This window comes from Eubalaena glacialis, chromosome 9 (assembly GCF_028564815.1).
Source record: "Eubalaena glacialis isolate mEubGla1 chromosome 9, mEubGla1.1.hap2.+ XY, whole genome shotgun sequence".
Classification (NCBI taxonomy): Eukaryota; Metazoa; Chordata; class Mammalia; order Artiodactyla; family Balaenidae; genus Eubalaena; species Eubalaena glacialis.
In genome coordinates, this window is record NC_083724.1 from 54,983,180 (window position 1) to 55,004,832 (window position 21,653).

At 35.8% G+C, this 21,653-nt stretch overlaps 1 protein-coding gene across 6 annotated transcripts in view; it reads right to left on the reverse strand.

Annotated features, from left to right (window-relative positions):
- The window catches only part of RFX3 (regulatory factor X3), a 289,898-nt gene that overhangs the window by 26,558 nt on the left and 241,687 nt on the right, over positions 1–21,653 (reverse strand). For 5 of the 6 annotated variants that reach the window (XM_061201235.1, XM_061201231.1, XM_061201232.1 and 2 more), the window contains 5 exons: positions 20,339–20,454; positions 19,747–19,901; positions 15,660–15,757; positions 12,179–12,328; positions 5,772–5,980 (listed from right to left, as the gene is read on the reverse strand). In XM_061201235.1, coding sequence (XP_061057218.1) covers positions 5,772–5,980; positions 12,179–12,328; positions 15,660–15,757; positions 19,747–19,901; positions 20,339–20,454 — 728 coding nt within the window. The remainder of the gene's footprint in view (positions 1–5,771; positions 5,981–12,178; positions 12,329–15,659; positions 15,758–19,746; positions 19,902–20,338; positions 20,455–21,653) is intronic. The other variant, XM_061201234.1, reaches the window with a different exon arrangement.

Sequence of the window (21,653 nt, forward strand, 5' to 3'; positions counted from 1 at the left end):
CATAGTGGCTGTATCAATTTACATTCCCACCAACACTGTATGAGGCTTCCCTTTTCTCCACACCCTCTCCAGCATTTATTGTTTGCAAATTTTTTGATGATGGCCATTCTGACCAGTGTGATCACCTAGCACTTCTAATTCTAGAAATTTACACAAATGAGCAAAGATAGTATTAATTGCAGCAATATTTATACTAGTGAGAAAATAGGGGGCAACACTAAATATCCATTTGTAGGATACTAAGTAAAAAAAATGGTTCATTCATATATGTAAATTTATACAATAGTTCAAAGAAATGAGGGAGAGTACACATATAGGCAGTAACTTGGAAAGATGTCAATGATATAATGTTAAGTGCAAGAACTAAAAAGTATAATATGAGCCCATTTAACATAGAAACCATCTATATAATTCTTAAAAAAATCCTATCCCTAAATAAATGGGAATGTTTAATACTTTATTAGCATCGAGATAGCACACTTCATTAAAATAGTATTAGTCACCTTAAAAAGTGCAAATTTATTTCAATTTATCTGAAGATAAATGTGCAACTTTATACAAAGATAATTGTTACAGTATTTTTTATAATTGTATCACAAGACCAAAAACCACCTAAATGCTCAAGAATAAGAGACAAATGGGACGTTTAAATAATGTATGAGACATACACAAAATGGAATATTGTGAGGACATTAAAAATTGTTTCTTAAGATATGCTTAAGGTATAATGTTAAATGAAAAATGTTAAGGGGAAAATACAGATAATAAACTCTGATAAACGATTGGATCTCAACTTTATATAACACTGAAAGAAAACATTTTACCAGTAGTTATTTCTGGGTAGTAAAATTATGGATGATTTAAGTTTATTCTTTTTATAGTATTTGTATTTCCCAGATTTTCTAAAGTGAGTATATACTAATTTCATAATCCAAAAAATGTTTATTTTAAAAAGAAGATATTCATTGTAACATAGAAGAATCCTGGGCCGGTTGAATGTCAATAAATCTTTGCAGGGATAAATATCACAGATATAGAATGAATTATATATATATTTCAAAATTCAACTTTTAGGGCTTTATATTTCCCTTAAAATAATGTAAATGACTAAGAAGACTATTCATACTGAGTAGCTTTCTGATATTATTAAACAAAATGCAAAGTCAATTTTTTTATTCCAAGAGAATTCACATTCATTCATTCAATAGATATTTATTGTGTTCCTACTCTGTGCCAGGGTCTTGTTCTAGAGCAAGTCAGACAAAAATTTGGTTTCAACAGAGCTCACATTCTAGTAGGACAGACAGTTGATAAAAACAGAGTAGATATAAAATATAAAGTTAGGTAGTGATAAACCCTATGAAAAACAATAAATCAGGTTAAGAGATTGGAGAGTGATGGGTGCCGGCACTTGAAGTTAGGGTGTCAGGAAAACTCTTTTTGAGGAGGTGATATCTTGAGCAGAACCAAGACTGAAGTGAAGGAGTGAGCCGTGTGAACATGTGAGCTTTCCTGGCAGAAAGGAGAGCAAATACAGAGACTGAGGCAGAACTATATTTGTTTTATTCCAAGGACAGCCCAGAGGCTAGTGTGGCTGGAGGACGTGAGCAAAGAGAATACACGGTGGGACCTGGAGGTCACTAGCAGCTGGACCATGTAGGGTCTTATAGGCCATGTTAAGGCTTTTGGATTCTATTTGACAGCTGGGCAATCACCTTATTTCAGCATAAAGTACACATGTAATACTAAATTCTGTTGGAAAATGAAAAAAAAAGGGTGCTGATCTTCAGTTAAAATACCTAGTTATTTTTAAAAATACTGATAAGCATGCTATGAAATTATTGTCATATGTTTAGAAAAGAATCAGTTGAATTATATTATTAATGCTATGTCTGCTTCATGTTCTCTGTGCTGGGCTTCTGCCCTACAAGCCAAGTATCAAATGACACAACAGTTTAATTGGAAACCTATTGTCTGATTCAGACTTCTGTAAGATATGTTGCAAAATTGACTCCACTGAATTTCATGTTGCTAAGTTACCATGAATTCAACTCCTTTTAAAATCAGAGTTATAAATGTTAATTATTTTATAATGGATGAGAAATACCTTTGTGTATTTATCTTTATAACTCATGGTGTAGAAATTGAAACATATCCCCAAACACATGATACTCAATCCACCTCTTTATGTATTTGGGGATACATCACACCCTTCCAAAGAAGAAAGATGAGAACGTCACACCTGTGACCACCCCCTCCCCCCTACCATGGACTCTCTTCTCAAACAGTGCTTATAGCTGATTCCGAAAGAGTATTACTTTTTGGAAGATTTATATATTGTTCAATTGTAGGCAAACTAGGTTCTCTGTGCCCCCTTTCAAGTCACTGTATCAAAGCTATAAATTTCATTCTTTAAAAATGGGATACTTGGTTGACCCTCAGGGTGACCCTGAGGAATTCTGTGTTCCGTTATCCACAAAACACACAAGCTGAGAAATGGCCCACTTAACTTCGACATTTCTGCCCAAGAAAGGTGGTGATATTTTTTCCACCTCCCAGGGAGCCAGCAGTAGCCATTCAAAGCCAGGTTAGGCAAGGAGAGACCCCCGTTTGGAGCAGAGGGTGTTTGCAGCAACATGTCAACTGCTGCTATCATGATTCTCTGCCAGCCCATTTCTTTATTTGTATGCATATAAATATATACACAGAATTTTAGAAATTATCAGATTAATCAACTTCAGAAAATGAAGGGTTGATATATGTGACTGCCAAATTCTTATTACAAAGCCAAAAACATTAAAAAAAAAATACTCTGTAATTCTGCTTCTGTTTGTGAATGCAGTTTTCATTACTCAATATGTTCTTATGCCTCGGTAAAAAACAGGTCAGATTTTAGAGGCTCTTAAAATTTCTAAGCTATTGACTTCGCCTACCAGCAGGAGGTATGCATCTGTCTGAATACACCTTTCCTTCTGTGGCACTGAAGTATGCGCCTTCAAGACTTCTTGAAATGAAAATAATAACCATAATAGTGTCTAACAATAACAAGCCAACTATCCCCAACTCAGGGAGGGCAGAGGGCAGGCAAGTGATGATCTACTGGGTTTGTATATCTGCAGAGAACAAGAAATACAAGTAAGTAATTTTCTGTCAAGATACCTGCAACAAATCTCTGTGGAGACAAAGGCTCCAGGAGTGTATTTCTAAAATGATATCAATTAAACATAGAAAAAAAAGTCCTCAGGAAGGAGTAAGGGCAAGTCTGATGTAATGACATAAGAAAGCAGTAAGAAGAAAAAAAAAAACCTTGCTTTTTTCTGATATAGAGGATACACTCTGCTTTTGGGCATATAGGTTTTGGAACAACAGCTAGTATAACTTCTGTTTCATCATTCATGAAGCACATATACCATATATATGATTTTCTGAGGGAAAAAAAATGGATGAAATCAACTTGCAAGCAAATGGGAAAATATCTGAAATCTTCTTAAGAAATGTTCCCAAATTAAAATTTTGAACTCTACTATTACTACTACAATTTCTACATCTACTTTGAGAATACTGGGATAATGTTTTCCAAATCTTCCCCGTATATCAAAGGAAAACTCATATCATCAACACATTGCTCACTGACACCCAGAGCTAAACCTAGGACTGGCTTTAATGAAGCATATCAGTGGGTCACAGAGTTAGACAGCACCTTAATAAGGTGCTTTTCAAATCATGTGGACTAAAAGCACTAAATATATGAGAGACAGAACTGTGGAATTATTCCATCCCCAAAACAAAAACAAAGCAACAACACAAAACTGGTAGACTTTCTTTCACTGCATTTAACCCTGGGCTAGACACTAGAAAACGATTTTCAGGATGTAAGGATAATTTAACTCCTAATTAAACATATACAGCAAATCTACACCTCTACTTCAGTTTAAGAAATAAGAATTGGATCAAATCAGTTGAGAAAGAAAGAAGTCACAATAAAAACCAAGCAACTACCATCATAATTAAAAGATCTCTGGTTCCATCTTTATCAAGGTGGTCAAAACAAGATGGAAATCCTGTAATTTGGGCTTACTGGGTTCAGAATTTCTGCTAGTCTCTAAACTCAGCTACTTCTTTGTATACCTTCTCTCCTCACAACTGCTTTGGACTCACCACTGAGGTCCAGATGATGACCATAGGGTACCATAGCCACAGTCAGTGGTATGTCTTGTAGTCACTACTTTGATATGCGCATGGTTGCACAGGAACTAAATTAGGGACTGCCTAAACCTCAAAGTAGACATGGCTTTCCGGCCCGAGCCAGTGAGGCCCCCATTATCTAAAGAAGCAAAGAAATGAACTCCCATCACAAGAATAAATTCTGGGGTCAAAAATATAACTTATCTAACTTAGCTTAAGAAATGGAACTCTGTCAATTCCATCCTATGTCATATATATAGTATATATGCCAACTTACACAGGTTCTGTTTTTAACCCCTGGAGTAGACCTATGGTCAGTGGTTCACCCCGACATTTGATATCATATATCAAGTAATCTTTCTCTCCTGGGGTTCTTCTATGTCTAGAAAAACATACATTTATATATATCTATATATATCCTTTTAGTCAAAAAGTGATTCATTTTGTATTACTAGATTATTCGATATTAAACTGGCTATGCATTAGAATCACCAGGAGTAAGCTTTTTGAAAAAAAAATTTCTGATTACCCCTACTCCCAATCACTACTTTCTAACCACCACGATTTTGATTCAGTAGTTTTTGGGAGATACCTAGGAGTTCTGTTTTGTTTTTCTTTCCACTAATTCTGAGGTGCAGCTAGGTTTGAAAACAATTGTAATTGATCAAATTAAGAACTTAACTAGGTGGTTCTGAGTATGCATCTGAACTGCCTGGACGATACATTAAAAAGCACAGATTGCTGGGCGTCCCCTCTGCAGTGTCTGATTCAGGTAGATTTTGGGGAGGGGTCTGAAAATATGCATTTCTTTCTTTCTTTCTTTCTTTTTTTTTAATGTTTTTGTTTTTTTTTTAAATTTTTTATTTATTATTTATTTATTATTTTTATTTTTGGCTGTGTTGGGTCTTCGTTTCTGTGCGAGGGCTTTCTCCAGTTGCGGCAAGTGGGGGCCACTGTTCATCGCGGTGCGCGGGCCTCTCACTATCGCGGCCTCTCTTGTTGCGGAGCAGAGGCTCCAGACGCTCAGGCTCAGTAGTTGTGGCTCACGGGCCCAGCTGCTCCGCGGCATGTGGGATCTTCCCAGACCAGGGCTCGAACCCGTGTCCCCTGCATTGGCAGGCAGATTCTCAACCACTGTGCCACCAGGGAAGCCCCAAATATGCATTTCTAATGTGTTTCCAAGCAATAGTGATGCTACTGGTCTAGGGAACCACAGTTTGAGAATCCCTGAACTAGAGAAGAAGAAGAGTGGTGGTAAGGCCTCAAGAAAGAAGACTAAATAATACACGTTTGCCAGAAGGAGGACTGTAGTCCTTTTCTGACTGTTGCTAAACATATTATCTAGACTGGAATCTCAGATGTTTCCATCTGAGAACTTCTAGGGCTTTGAATAAGAGCCTTTCTTTTCCTAGCAGAAATTTTATTTCCATAAGCTTCCTGGTACAATTCCATGATGTTGTAATCATGAGTTGGGTTGAAGATAATCACAACAGGGAGTTTCTGCCAACTACAGTCTTCCCTTCTTTCCTTTTTTCTGAGAAGCATGTACATACATAATTGCAGAATAGGAAAAGTTGAGACGATACCTGTAGAAAGACCATTTTAGCAGAAACTGCCTGGCAGCTTTAGGAAAACTGGGTCTTCCTTCGTAGGGTTTCAGTGCTTGCATCATCACATTGTCAAGCCACGCAGCCCACTGCTCCAGGGTGCTCTGCTGTTGAAGAGTCATCTTGAAGTCTGTTTCTAGTCTCTGAACCATGTTGTCATCACACTGACATACCCAGGAAGCCTGCTCCTGGGACAGTACACAGAAAGCAAAGAAAAAGTTCAACTCAGCATCTTTTCATTGAGTGTCAGCACACAAACCATATGCATAAATGGCAAATTATATTGAAAGTGTAAAACAGTTAAATGAATTAAGAAAATGAAGGACTACTTGTCGGTTATTAAGGAAACTAACATCGCCTTTGTGCATGAAAAAGTGATGTGACATAAAAGTATGACTTGGTTTTTCTACATTAACTAGTCTGTGTGAAAGACTAAAATACATGATTACTTAAGAAAAATAGGAGCCTGAACCTACAGTATGTGGCGTCTTTCTTTAGTTTTTACTCCCTCTCTTTTTTCTCCCAATCAGATAAAACTTTAAAGCCAATTCATTTGAAAAGATATAGGGTAAGTCAGATGGATAAATAGATTCAATTGGCCAAAAGTGGTCCCTCAGGATTAAAACAAAAACAAACACTGAATGATACAAGGTAGAAGTATATGCTATATGAGTTTTATGGATAAGAAACTGAAGTCTCAAGGGCTATAGAGGCAAGGCTATGAATGCAAATTAATTTACAGAACCGAAAACAACAACAACAACAAAAATACGTTTGAGAAAATGTAGGAAGGCTACCTGCCAAGAAATTTGATCACTATAGTTTTCCTTCTGGTTCTGACAGGAAAGTTTCATGTTTGGTAATAGCAATGAAAACAGGAACTTTTAAAGTTAATTTTCAATGGTTGCCATAAGTTTTACAATGTTTCTAGTGCTATGTTGTATTTTAACATTAAAAAAATACTATACTCTTAAGGTCAGAATACAATTATTTGGTAATATAATATTTGAGTAAGGACGTGGATGATAACATAGGGCCTAAATCAGCTAAACTGACTTCAAGCAATTCATTTAATCTGCGTGGGCCTCATTTTCCCCAAGCATAACATTAGAGAAATGAAATGTGACAAGACTTTTTAAACTGGGTTCACTGTGTCCAGATAATATTTTCACAATAGATTTCTGTGGAGGGGTGTCTGTGAAGGTCCTAATTCTATATCTAAAACATTGTGAATATGTATGTATTTTTCTGAAAAGTGTCTATAGCTTTCAATCTATCTGTTCTCAGAGGACAAATTTATTCAAATCAACCATTTCAACTAAATAAACCCCTAATCTCCACCCTCTGGTTCCAGCACCTCTCCTGACCCTACAGACTTTACCTTATTTAAGAGACATTTCAACTGGGAGGTACTTCAAATATAAAATGCCCAAACTCAATTCATTTTATTTCTCCAGGGAAACCTAAGGTTTCTTCTACATTCCCAGCTGATGATACCATCTACTATCCTTCTTTCTCTTATCTAATTAGTAATAGTCTTTCCGATTTTACCTCCTAAATATCACTTTTAAGTATTTTAAGTACACTACAAGGATTATTAAAAATTGAAAATACAAATAAACAAAAAGGAACAAAATATTAAGAATATCTAAAATGCCGACATTAAGAGATAACTACAACACACTAACTTTCAAACTGTTCACATGCAGTATAGACATATGCATGTATGCTTGTGTACATATGTTGTTTTAAAAGAGCATCATATTATACATTTTACTTGATATTTTGCTTAGTTTCACTTCACTATATATGATAAATGACTTTCCATATAGGCAAATGAGGAGCTATATTTATTGTTCAGTGATTGAATTTGCTTCAATGCATAAATATTCCATTATTTACAAAACCAATTCCATATAGTTACACGTTTATGGTCATTCCAATTTTTTACTATTAGGAAAAATGCTGGAATTAGCAATCTAGTAACTACATCTTTGCTTACTTTTGTACTTATTTCTACATGATAGATTTTTCAAAATACACTGTTAAATGACTCCCAGAACTTTTATATCAATTTAGGAGTCCAGAAGAGCACCCAGGGAAGAATTTATGTCTCAAGAAAGGCTAGGGGAGGTTGTTTTCGTTTTTTCATTAATGGCTAAGCATTTTTTTATTGTGGTAAAAAACATATAACATAAAACTTATCATCTTAACCATTTTTAAGTGTATAGTATAGGAGTGTTTACTATATGCTCATTATTGTGCAATAGATCTCTTTTTCATCTTGCAAAACTGAAACTCTATACCCATTGTGGAAGATATTTCTGTGCATTGGTAAGAGGCAGGAGGAACTTACTGGTATCCTTGGAAGAATTTAATTTCATTTCTTAACATAAATTCAAACTCACTGCTTCCTAGGAAGTTAGTTCTTGCCAAGAGATAATGATAATCTAAAACTAAACTTAGAGAAGTAAAGCCACAGGACATTATTCTGATTTTTCAAACTACTTTATATTATATTTCATTTTACTACTCTTCAGATTGAAAATATACTAACAATAGAGTACACTGTAAATACTCCTGTGAAGTATATTCCTGTGAAGGAATTTGGATATTTCAATTCTATAGAGGAAAAAAGTAAGGATGAAAATTAAAGATATTATTAAGTTGGAAATAAATTATCTCCAAGATGATAAGGAGTCAGTAGCTTCAAAATTAGAATGTCTTTTAAATACAGAAACACAAGTATATGCAAAAGTTAGGTTATCAGGTCAACCAACCCAAGTATATTTAGCCCATACTGTATTTGGAAAACTATCCATTTACGCAAAACAATTAGAAAGCAATACTATTGTAACGCTATCAGTTAATTAAAACAGAAAACCAATTATATGGCAATAGGAAAATTATCCTGAATGCATGAAGAAAAGATCTAATTAGAGAAGAATGAAGTGATGAAAGAGATTTATGGATATCCTGAAAGAAACATAAGCTCTTAGAGCATTAAAAATATTGACACTTACATGTGATTTCATTGTTTTAAATTAAAGTTCCCTTATTACAAGAGCATCACCCTATATGTGTCAGTCTTAACTGAGGTTAATCTCGTAGGGGCAGGGACTTCCAAATGAACAGGAGAGGGTGATGAAGGCGGAATGGGAGGCAGAAGACAGAAAACCAGGCAAAATGTGGAACAGAAAAGGAAAGAAAGGAGTTAAAGATAAAATATGCTAACCTGAGAAAGAGATTACATGTGAAAATGAACAGAGTTGTGAGAGGTAAAATGTAGGGGGAAATGGAGGGCACACCACTGTGCTCATGGTCCTCTAATGAAAGGAAGGAGGTCTTGGAGGACAGATACTTAAGCACACAGGTTTCAGCACTAATAACTGTCACGTGGACCCAGAAAAACTTGGTAGCTGAGAATAAAGGAAGGGAAAAGGTAACCTCAAAGTCGGTGAGTGGGGGATGAGTAGTAGTATAGATGTATAACTGACCATTTATATGCAATAATGTTGCCAAGGCTGGCGTTTATAACCAGGAAGAACTCATTTCTGTACATACTTCATAGGGTTCAGACACACAACTATACGAATGAAAATAATGTTAACAGAAAATTTTAAATCTTTCTCAGATATTATTAGGAATCATTCTTAAATATATTTTCTGTTATTAAACTTAAATTACTTTTTGAAACTAGAAGTTGCCTTACCATTTCAACTTTTCTTAAAGTACTTTTAAACATATCTTTTCTGAATGAAGATTTGAAAAAAACATAACAGTATACATTTTAAGGCAATAATGTATGAACTCTTAATATTCCCATTAAAATCAGTTAATGTAAATTCCACTGAAATATGTAAAGTTAATGGATTTGTAAACGTGAGACAGTTTGTTCTTGTGGAGGTTACGTATTTGCATGTGTGTGCATATGTGTGCTTGTATATATAAAAATATTTATGTAGATCTAAGAAAAACTATACACATTAGAAGTTTAAACCCAATTCATGAAAGTCAGAATGAACTTAACTAATTAACGACACCCTAAAATAAATCAAACCCAAATGTTACTTTTTGATATATTTTAAACGATAAAACTAGTCCAGAATTGTAGATTAAACTTTGTAGGAAATGGAGTAATAATTAGTTTATCTTTAAGCAACAATATTGTTTTTTAAAACAGTTTTATTGAGATATAATTCACAGAGCGAACAATTCATTCATTTGAAGTATATAATTCAATGGTTTCTTTCAGTATATTCACAGAGTAGTGCCTCTATCATCACAATCAATTTTAGAATGTATTCATTTCTCCAAGAAGAAACCCCATACTACTCCTTATCTGTCACCTCCCAATCCCTCCAGTCTACAGGACCTAGGCAACTACTAATTTACTTTTTGTCTCTATAGATGTACTTATTCTGCACATTTCATATAAATGGAATCATGCAATGTACGGTCCTTTGTATCTGGTTTCTTTCACTTAGTATAATGTTCATCTCTGTTGTAGCATGTATCAGAACTTCATCTCTTTTTATTGCCCGATAATATTCCATTGTGTGGAATATCACATTTTGTTCACATAGTCATCAGTTAATGGACATTTGGGTTGTTTCCACTTTTATGTGGCTAATATGAATAATGCTGCTGGAACACGCATGAACAAGTTTTTAGGTGGACATGTTTTCATTTTTCTTGGTATGTACCTAGCAGTGAAACTGCCATATCATATGGTAACTCTACGTTTAACGTTTTGAGGAACTGCCATACTGTTTCCAAAGTGGCTGCAGCATTTTGCATTCCCATCACTAGTGTATAAGGGTTCCAATTTCTGCACATCCTCACCAACACTTGTTATTGTCTTTTTGATAATACCCATTTTATTTTATTTTTTGATAATACCCATTTTAGTGTGTGTGAAGTCGTATCTCAGGGTTTTTTTTAGATTTAATTAATTAATTAGTTAATTTATTGGCTGCCTTGGGTCTTCGTTGCTGTGCATGGGCTTTCTCTAGTTGCAGTGAGTGGGGGCTACTCTTCGTTGCGGTGCACGGGCTTCTCATTGCGATGGCTTCTCTTGTTGAGAAGCAGAGGCTCTAGGTGCACAGACTTCACTAGTTGTGGCACACAGGCTTCAGTAGTTGTGGCTCGTGGGCTCTATAGCACAGGCTCAGTAGTTGTGGCGCACGGGCTTAGCTGCTGTGCGGCATGTGGGATCTTCCCGGACCAGGGCTTGAACCTGTGCCCCCTGTATTGGCAGGTGGATTCTTAACCACTGCGCCACCAGGGAAGCCCCTCAGTGTGGTTTTAATCTGTATTTCCCTGGCGGCTAATGAATGAGTTTTCCGGTACTTTATTGGACATCTGTATATCTTCTTTGGAGAAATGTCTATTTAGATCTATGCCCATTTTTTAAACGAGGTTGTCTTTTCATTGTTGGGTTATAATAGTTCTTTTTATATAGTCTAGATATAAATTTTTATCAGATATATGATTTGCAAACATTTTTTCAATACTATAAGCTGTCGTTTCATTTTCTTGATGGTCTCTTTTGAAGCACAGAAGTTTAAAATTTTGATTATGTTCAATATTTATGTATCTTTTGTTGCTTTTGCTTTGAGTGAGCCATGGATGGTTTTTTTTCATTGGTAACAATTAGCTTCATTATTTTAGTACGTGAAATAAAATATTTGTTGGGACTCCATAATAATATTCCTAAAGTAGCTATTTTTTATGTGTACTTTGACGTACAAGTGAGTAGTTTTATCATTAGGTTAAAAAATTATTCTTTCATTTGGATGATCAAAAGAGTCAGATATGTTGCACCTAATTCTTTTAAAATAACAAATATTTACCAGGTACCTATAGTAAACTCTGAAATAGAGTTGTTCTTGCTTCTTTCAAGGTGGGGCACTTTTAAGAACAAATTTCTCGTGTGCGTGTCATGGTGCTATGGGCTTTACGTATTACTAAATATGTAAACAATAATCTAAGATATGTGTTATAAAATGGAGAAAGTAAAGCCCAGAAGAGTTAAGTAACTTGCCCAAGACCCCACAGCTAGTAGATGAAAGAGTTTCATCTCCTGCCTACCAAACTTCAATGACTGTGGTCATCATTACTCTATTAATCATTCAGCAAACCCTGGTGACATATGTTGCTGTCTAGCACTATAAATATTAGCAGACTTTAACTGCAAAACAGAGGAGGAGTAAAGCCATAGCTGAGTAAAACTCTCCTCCTTCAGGATATTGTGAACCTAGATGTGCCTGTGAATTGATGTAACTTTGAAAAGAAATATGATGATCCTAATTAAGAAGAAAAAAATTGGATACCTTTCATTAAAAGACATGTTTTGAAAGAAAACCTGGACATTGAAAGAGTACCTGGACATTGGCAAAGTCGACACGGTTGAGGTCATTGAGCATCTGGTTGATCTGAGAAGTGTTCTGAAGCACTGCACGAGCTGCCTGGGCCAGGTGATTGAGCGACGTGTATCTTCGCAGAGTCTGGGCAAAGGCACTTACAGCTGCAACCTGTAAAGAAATCCAATTAAATTGGGATTTTTTTTTCCCCTCCAGTAAAAGAAACCACCACAATCTTCAAATCTTTATTCCCTTGCCAAATTTTAAATGCTTCCCTCTGATACTTATTTCAAATTCATTTGGTGAGAGAGCTTATTTGTAAATTATAGCATTTAAACCTCTAAACCAAGTATTACTTTCCTTTTGAGTAGGCTGAGGTCAAGGCTAAAACAAACTCCCACATTCTTCAACATCTGAGTGCACCATTAATTAAACCAGTCTTGCAAGTAGCTACTAATCCATAGCAAGAAATGATTTAGTCGAGACAAGTAGGAAAAATGTTGATTTTCATTTCTTATTCTCTGTACGACAGTCAACTACAAATTAAGCAAATAAAAATTTTTTCCTTTTACTTGGAAAACCACACTATCCAGTCCCACTTTTTAAACTGGATTAAAAAACATGCTTTTCAGAGCACTGTCATTAAGATTCACTCTTTTTACCTTTATTTTATAGAGGTGAAATAGGAGTGGGTAATTCTGAGGTGAAATAAGAGCACTCAAAGACTTTATTAGCAAATACATAGCTAATAAACTTATCGGATACAAGCAACAAGAAGAACTCTTCAGAATTTGAATTTCTGTAAAAGGGCTATCCAGAAAAATCTCCATTTGTCCTTCAAAATGTACTTTCCAGCCTTCTCCATTCTGCTCTGTGCCCAGGAAGACTAAACTGAATAGATTACGTTAACTGCCTCTCTTGCCCTTTGGCTTCCAGTTGGGTTTGGCCAGTGAAAGTCACTGGTAGGAGACTGAAGGATGGAAGAAAGTAGTCAAAGTATTCATTCCCTCACAACCTCTGCTCTCTCCTTCCTAAGGCCACAGTTCTGGAGGAAGGAGAAGATCTGATGCCATAATCACTTCTTTCCCCTTCAGACCTAGCGATGGGCAGGTTTCCCACTATTGCTAGTCCTGGGGTGCTTTACCATTCCTCCTTGGTTTTCTTAACTCTTTTCACACGTTTAGAAACAGACCCTTCTTAAACTCTATTCAATTATTCTCCCCTTTGGATATACCATTTCTTTCCTGCTGAAACCCTGAACAAACTGGGTTATATTGAAAGATAGCAAAGATAACGACAAAGAAAAAGTCTAGGTAAATATCTAAATCTCATGATCTCATGAAAATTTGTTACTTGCATAGCAAGTGATCTAATGAGGACTTTAACATATTTACAGGAATGACATTAAATCACTATCGGTATGTAACAAGCAATTGATTGAACAGTCAGTTGGCTGAGCGGTAGAAGGTGTTCCACAGGCCAAAGGATGCTCTGTCTTGATAGTGAGATGTTTCAGGACCATGTGGAACTTGGGGGACGTTCACGTACCCCCAAAGAGAGTATTTCACATTTTCCCATCTCTGTGGTTTATACTAATCAAGGACATATCACGTTCCAGGCACTGTGTTAAATGCCTAACCTACATTACCTTGCTCAATTCTCATAAACATTCTATTAGACACATATCGTGACTTAGGGAGGTTAACTATCTTGCTCAAGGTTACACAGAAACTACAGTACAGTGGTGGGATATGAATCCAGGCATTTTGATAATAACTTTCAGTCACAACCTCATTATGCTGTTTCCACTGTCACGCTAGATCATCTTTGTTGATTAAATGCTCAGCTGAAAAAAGGCTGCATGTCCGTGAGAGAGGAATAGCAGAAGGCACCTTCCACCAAGGTAAACCACCCAAATCAACTCTGGAGATCAATGAGATGGCCCATATTGCAGATGGATTGCTACCACATCCACTTTGATGACACTGGGGCAGGAGGTGCTTTTAGCTGTTTGAAAATATTGTTATAACTATGACTGACTTTGCAAGTTGGAAAGCATTCCTCTGACCATCATAATCAAATAGCACCTCCTTTATTTGCCTACCTGAACGTGGCACTCTAGAATAGCACTACCATGGAGAGCTTTCTGCAATGATGGAAATGCTCTACATATGTGTTACCCAGTACGGTAGCCACTAGCCACATGGGTTAAGGTGCACTTGAAATGTACCTAGTGTGACTGAGGAAGTAAATTTTAATGCAATTTAATTAAATTTACAATTTAAATAGCCACATGTGGTTAGCCCTACTGTATTGACAGCACAGCTCTAAAGCAACAATCTACGGTGGGCATATCCATGAAATGTGTCCTTCTATATGTTTTAGAGATAGAATGTGTTATTGCAAACCTTAAGCTGAAGCAGACTTGTGCTATCACAGACTTGTCAGCTACAAGAGCTTCAATCACACTCTCAAACTGAAAGCCAAGGCATATTGCTGGCGTCTGACAGTAGATACAGACCCTGACAAAAGGCCACAAATGTGATTTTTGTTATCAAAGTTTAGACAGAATCAGTCCCATCTGTCATGTATGTTCACAGATTAACCTAAAGTAACATGGTTAGTAGGGGACAAAGTGGAGAGTAGAATTCATATCTCTAGCTAAATAATCCACATTCCTGAAATACACTCATCAACTATGAGATAACTGTTCTCTTTAAGAAATGATTACTTGGGCTTCCCTGGTGGCACAGTGGTTAAGAATCCGCCTGCCAGTGCAGGGGACACGGGTTCGAGCCCTGGTGCGGGAAGATCCCACATGCCGCGGAGCAACTAAGCCCATGCACCACAACTACTGAGCCTGTGCTCTAGAGCCCGCCAACCACAACTACTGAGCCCGCATGCCACAACTACTGAAGCCCGTGCGCCTAGAGCCCGTGCTCCACAACAAGAGAAGCCACGGCAATGAGAAGCCCGCGCACTGCAACGAAGACCCAACGCAGCCAAAAATAAATTAAAAAAAAAATTATTAAAAAAAAATAATTACTTGATTCACAAAAGCATTCTCCAGTGTTAAAAAAACAAAACATCCTGAAAAGCAAATGGTTATTAATTTACATGAACATTTCGGAATACAATGAGTATATTAGGGGACCTAAAAAATCTAAAACTCAAATGGAAACCATTTGAACATTCTAGGCTGTTCTTTTCAATATTTGAAATTAAGCAATCTTAAATATACACTTTAGAAAAGGGCTGATAAATACACCACACCTAAAATGTTTCTCTAGTCTCTCTGAAAGGAGTATTATCAAACAACATATCTTGTGCAAGTTCTTTACCACATGGTTATAAAATACAAATACAAAAATCAATTTAAAAAGATTTAATTTATTATAATGTTAATATTCTACATAACATCATTTGATAGGACAGATTTAAAATTCATAGTTCAGAACGATTTCCTAAACACAAAAGAAGAAGCAAGGACATAAAAGTGTACCTTGGTTTGTATCATTCTCTGTGGAATATTGTTCATGGCATTGGAAAGCCAACCTTCAAGGCTTTTTGCAAAATTTCGAATGGCTTGGGTCAAGGCACCTAAATGTTAAAGAATAAAAGCAGAACGAAAAAGATACCAAAGAACATTAATCTTTATGCTAGAATAAGGGAAAACATGCAAGCACAACATGTGAAATAGCACAGAGCTTATATTATCCTCATTGACAAGACTTTATTTAACATTATTCCTAACTTTGAAAGAATCCAAATATTATATCATGGGCTTGTCTTTTAAAGCTATTTTGTTCCCAGATACTTATGATACTTTGTTGGGAAATGAAAACATTCAAACATTTTTGCTTATAGCAACATATACCAGTTGTGAATATACTTATGGAATTTTTTATCTTAGACAAAACACTCTTTTCAAAAACAGCTTTGTGCTCAAAGGCTAAGTTTTTTCTTTAGAAATTCTTTATCTTGACTTTTTTCAAGCTCTTAACCTATTTTCATTTCTTTAGTTAAAAAGAAAATAATGCAAAGCTTTCTCTTTTTCTCTATGCATCTCTTTACATTAGAACATGTGAATTAGAGTAGTTATCTCTCACTCGTGTTGAAAAGTACAGTAAAATTAAAATTGCCCGCCTTGATAATTCTGGATAACTATTCTCCATTTCACTGGCAGGTAGCGATAAAAGAACACTGTGATAATAAAATTGCTGTCACAGAGACCAATATTCTTAAGATATTCCTAAAACAGTCCATTCCATATTCTTTACATCTCTGTTAAAACCTGAATAGGGATAGGTCCCATGAGAGTAGTTTTTATGGTGGTCATAAAATGATTAGAAGCATTTTCCGTTAACAGGGGTGATTATGACTATTTTATAAGAACAGATCTGCTTACTGAGATGGCTGTATAATAGGAAACAGAATTCTTCTCTTGTTCAACAAGTAATTCAGTCAGTAGCATTTTATTTCACCTGTGCCCAAGGCTCCACAGTGCAGGGAGCAGTTTTAGACATTTAATAAGTAAGTGTCTCAAGCACCCACAACAGAAAATAAATCCCTGTGGGTTCCCTATAATGTGGATAAGGCTTACAATTGGTAGTCCACAATGAGACAGAGAAGTTACATTTTTGTCCAAGGCTCCCAAGAATATTAACGATGGGATTAAATTCCTTGGTTTTTCTTTCTGTGCTCAAATGAGTCTGACATGCTTCTTTATTACTTTTGTTAAAGCAGGGTTAGAAATAATTAACTTACTCAAATTAATTGCAAAAGATATAAATTTTACTATTCCAATAATAAAAACAACCAATTTTTAAAAATGATTTCTTTAAGTGGTCAAATGACAGAAGAGAGACTGAGATGGCTACATTTTGATCAGGAAAAACACTCAAGAAGTGCAGACTTTTAACCATGAGAATCATCTATTGGAAACACTGAGTTGGAAATTTCTTGAGAACTAATTTTTTGAAATTTCCAAAGCTTCTCACTTCAGCCAAAAAGAAAAAAGAAAGAAAAATATTTTTCTGTTGTATTATGTACTGGAACCATGGAGGGCAGGCATGAATGGAAATGAAAAAGAGTGGAAAAAAAAATTAAAGACCCTCTTTGAAACTCAGTAAAATTTTGTACAAGATTCAATTTGGCTATCTGTATTACATAGTTTTCTATAATTAATATATAATAATTACTTAATCTGAAAAAAATAAGAACTGGGAAAAGTTACTTTAAAAAAATTTAATATGGGTCTTGTTTTATTTAGACACATTTAATGCTAGGGAGATTGTAAAATAAAAAGATATGTTTTGTATCTCAAATGATTGTAAGTTTTTCCTTTTTTGTACTAAATGACATTTTGGGTCACCTTTAATTATAATCATAAATTGTACATTTGAGTGTTACCAGTTGAGTTCTTACACAATTTTTTACACTTCACTTTTTTTCCCCCATTTTCAGATAAATGTATTTTAGAGTATAGTAGCTTCAAGCTGACTTTAAATTAGTGTGATATGCAGACTTTTTTGGCTAAAAAAAGGAATCCCATCTGGACAGTAAATGGTAGAGTGAAGTACTAGTAGCCAGGAAAATTAAATTTTCAAAAATAAAATTAAGTTCGTTCTCTCTATAGGGATTCATGTCAGATCAAATTGTGCAGATTGACAACTTTTTCTCATGAATGGATGGTTAGAAATTTAAAACTACTTTAAAGCTAACTTGTCTCAACCTGCTTATGATTAATATTAAAATGCATACAATCAGAAGACAGTGATCTACACTGTATTTTAAGCTTTATTTTTGTTAAGTCTTGTTATAGAACAGGAATGAAAATTCCAAATTTACTTGGTAGGGTGGCACCTTAATGCATCTTGTAATTTCAGAGAAACTGTAAAACTATACTCATGAGATAATTCCTGAATTTGAGTTGTCTGAATGCAGAGACAAACTACTTGACAAAATAAAATGGTTTTCAAATCAAAATTTGCCAAAAACAAAGGTCATGTGTATTGTGTGCTTAAAAATTCTGGGGTTTAAAGCCAACTACACTTGATACATGATTTAACTTAGGGAACTGCTGAGTTTACAAGTTAAAGTCTTGTGATGCTAACATAGAAGCAAGAGATTTTAGAATTGTTTAATGAATACTGATGTTGTTGACTGGCCTCAAAAAAGAAAGCATTCACTGACACCTTTCCTTATATCTCATGAGAGAAATTTATGTTGGTGGCAAGATGTCATAGGCTAATGAGCTACCCTATGCAACTTCTCTTAAACATCTCTAGAGATTATCACTCAGAGCACAGGAAGCAAGACAAAAACAGGAAAATCAGATTCTGGAACATAAATCAGTAGAGAATTTACACATTGAAATTTTCCATGACAACATCACTTTTAATCAATCTTTAGTCAGGAAACTTGGTGCAGATAGGGTAGAAAATATTAGTAATTTATAAAAATGTGAGACCATGGCAGCTGGATTTTTTAAAAACTAATTTCTATACAAATTTATGTATGTTTATGTGTGTGTTCATTGATATTATATGTAAATGTATGTCTAAGCATATATTTTAAGGTGGTAGGGAACATATGAAATAACTCATATCTTCCACTGTTATCATATTTTAAAAAAGAAAGTATAAACATACAAATGTTAGTATCTTCACCATTTCTTGCTAAATCCCTATTTAAATATTTTCTGGAACAATTTAACACAAATTAACTGTGAAGAGTGTACTTCAAGTACAAGGCTGCTAATTTTACAAGCTAAAAGATTGCTTTTACCTTATTAATGTCACCGTAGAGTAGCAATTCTGTTCCATATCTTTAAAAGTCAAGGTTACTAGTAGGTGCTCATAAAGATGTAGACCTAAAATCATTTCAACTGCCTCTAACACAAGTATCCATGATGGCTTTTATATTGACACTTGCAAAAAATAGCTTTGTTTGCAACAGGGTAGTTTAAAAAACACTATCACTTAAAAAAGTAATCTAATTTATCTATGTAATTCCTATTTGCTTCATGGCAGGAATACAGTGCTAGTGCAGTTACATTGATTTTTCTCTCAAAATGCCAGTTAACCATTACTGTTAATGGAAACTGCATTTGTAGTTCTTAACATGATGTCGGTGACAAAGTAAATGCTTTTATAAAGAAATTCAACTTCAGTAGAAACCAAGATAAATTCATTTCAAATCAAAAGCAAACATGAAAGAGGCTGGTCTAGCAATTACAGATTTCAAAAATTCGGGGCTTTCTGAAGGAAACCTTTTCCTTGGGTAGAATGATTTTCACATGGTTGACTGGCCTGGGAGTGTTCTTGCAATTAGTCATTGGGGCTGTCACATCTATAGGTTGTCTTTTTTGTCAAAAAGAAAATGAAAGATTGAAAAACAGAGAATTTTTCCCTTTTTACTACAGTTTTGCTCTAGGCTGCTTTCATGCAATACTCTGTGTTGCATGTTTTCTATTTGGCAAATTTAATGAGATTAGAATCACTCTAGTTTGCAACATCACTACCCAAAACTTCCTGGGTGGAATGTATGAGAACAAAAGCATCCGTACTTGTCTGCATTTAACTTACTAGGAATAGGTCTAAGGACGTCGGGGATGAGAATCTCCACCAAAGCCTGGTACATCCCATGGTCACAGTTACACATCCATTTCAGGATAGACTCATGTTTGCACAGAGTTATCAGCTTTGCTTTCGGAAGTCGACTTTCTATTTCACTCAGATTGCTGGTGTGAATAAATGTAGCAAATGAATAGATGGCAAATGAGGATAAAAAAGAAAATGGACTTTAAAAATAGTTTTAGTTTATCAAATATTACTGAGGTTAGAACTATACCACCATTGCCCTGGTGCCACACGGCTGGATATATATAACACTCCCCCAGAGCTGCCTATGCACGTTAATACTTTCTGACGGTATGAAAGGCAGATATGATACTAATTCCATGAGGATGAAATAGTTCTACTGCAGTCCCCCAAATCAATATAAATGGGAGCTATAATACACACGCTGAAACCTCAAAAGAGCAGTTTGTGGTTTATTTCAATCTATTCAATTAATGTTATCAGGTAAGGTTCACAACTGGTATACATATCTCTAATTTGTTAGCTGTGACATCTACTCAGCCATGAAAATGAATTGGAAAAGCATATTGATTCTGACCTTGATTCAGTAATGGTAGTGCCGTCAGTTGGAGTAGAGGGAGAATAGCGCCAGAATGTTTGCCACAATTTTTCTATCAGGCTAAATTGAAGATTCACAACAACGTCCAATATTGCCTAAAAAACAAAATGGTTATTGATATTACCTTTCAAAATTTCTTATGGGGATGTGTGAGGAGTACATACTGTAACAAGACTTAAATGTAAAGATACTTTTGGGTTCCTAAATTAATATGGTGAAACTGGACTAAATTTTGCCAATGGAAATGGGAAAACAAAAGAGATTAGCTAGGAAAAAAAGGGGGGAAATAACTCTTAAATGATTAAGCAGGGTAACTTGTATTCCTCCCAGAATGACCTCACATCCCACCCTTACTTTTTCCTCTCTTTTCTCTCCATTTTCACGCTTGCTTCCCTAACTTTTCTTTCATTCCTTAACCCACTACTTCCCTGGTTCCCTTACTATTCTCAGATCCCCAGGGACATAGAACATACATTCAATTCACATCAGTCTTTACTGGACTAGCTGTGTCCACTAGCCATAAAAAAAAAAAGCAGAAGGGTATGGAGGTGCTTGTGTATGGCAGACGGAGTTAGAGCTAAATCAGCTCTGGTTAGGGCTGCTGACCATGGGTTCTGGAGTGTTCCTAGCCAAGCAGAGGCTGGGGGCAGAAACTACAGAGTCAGGCTGACCTCCAGAGGGTAGTGCCTGTCTTGGCAGAAGAAAAGCACAGCACACACCTCTCTGTGGTCACAGAATGGCTTATATTCAATCCTCTCTCTGCATACACCCTTTAGAGAGAAGCTATAAGACTATCCCCTTTTCTAACCTTGGGGGTGGGGCCCTCACCTCCTCCTTAATTTTATCTCTTAGATCTCCAGCTGCATCAAGGACATTTTTTTTTTTTGATGACGCTAAAATTTGCCACTTTCATTAACTTTTGATGATCATATTTAATTTCACCCTGCCATTGCAATTAGTCTGCAAATTCGCCTTCAGATAAAAAGCAGCCATGGGCTTCCCTGGTGGCGCAGTGGTTGAGAATCTGCCTGCCAATGCAGGTGACACGGGTTCGAGCCCTGGTCTGGGAAGATCCCACATGCCGCGGAGCAACTAGGCCCGTGAGCCACAACTACTGAGCCTGCGCGTCTGGAGCCTGTGCTCCGCAACAAGAGAGGCCGCAATAGTGAGAGGCCTGCGCACCGTGATGAAGAGTGGCCGCCGCTCGCCGCAACTAGAGAAAGCCCTTGCACAGAAACGAAGACCCAACACAGTCATAAATAAATAAATAAATATTAGAAAAAAAAAAAAAATC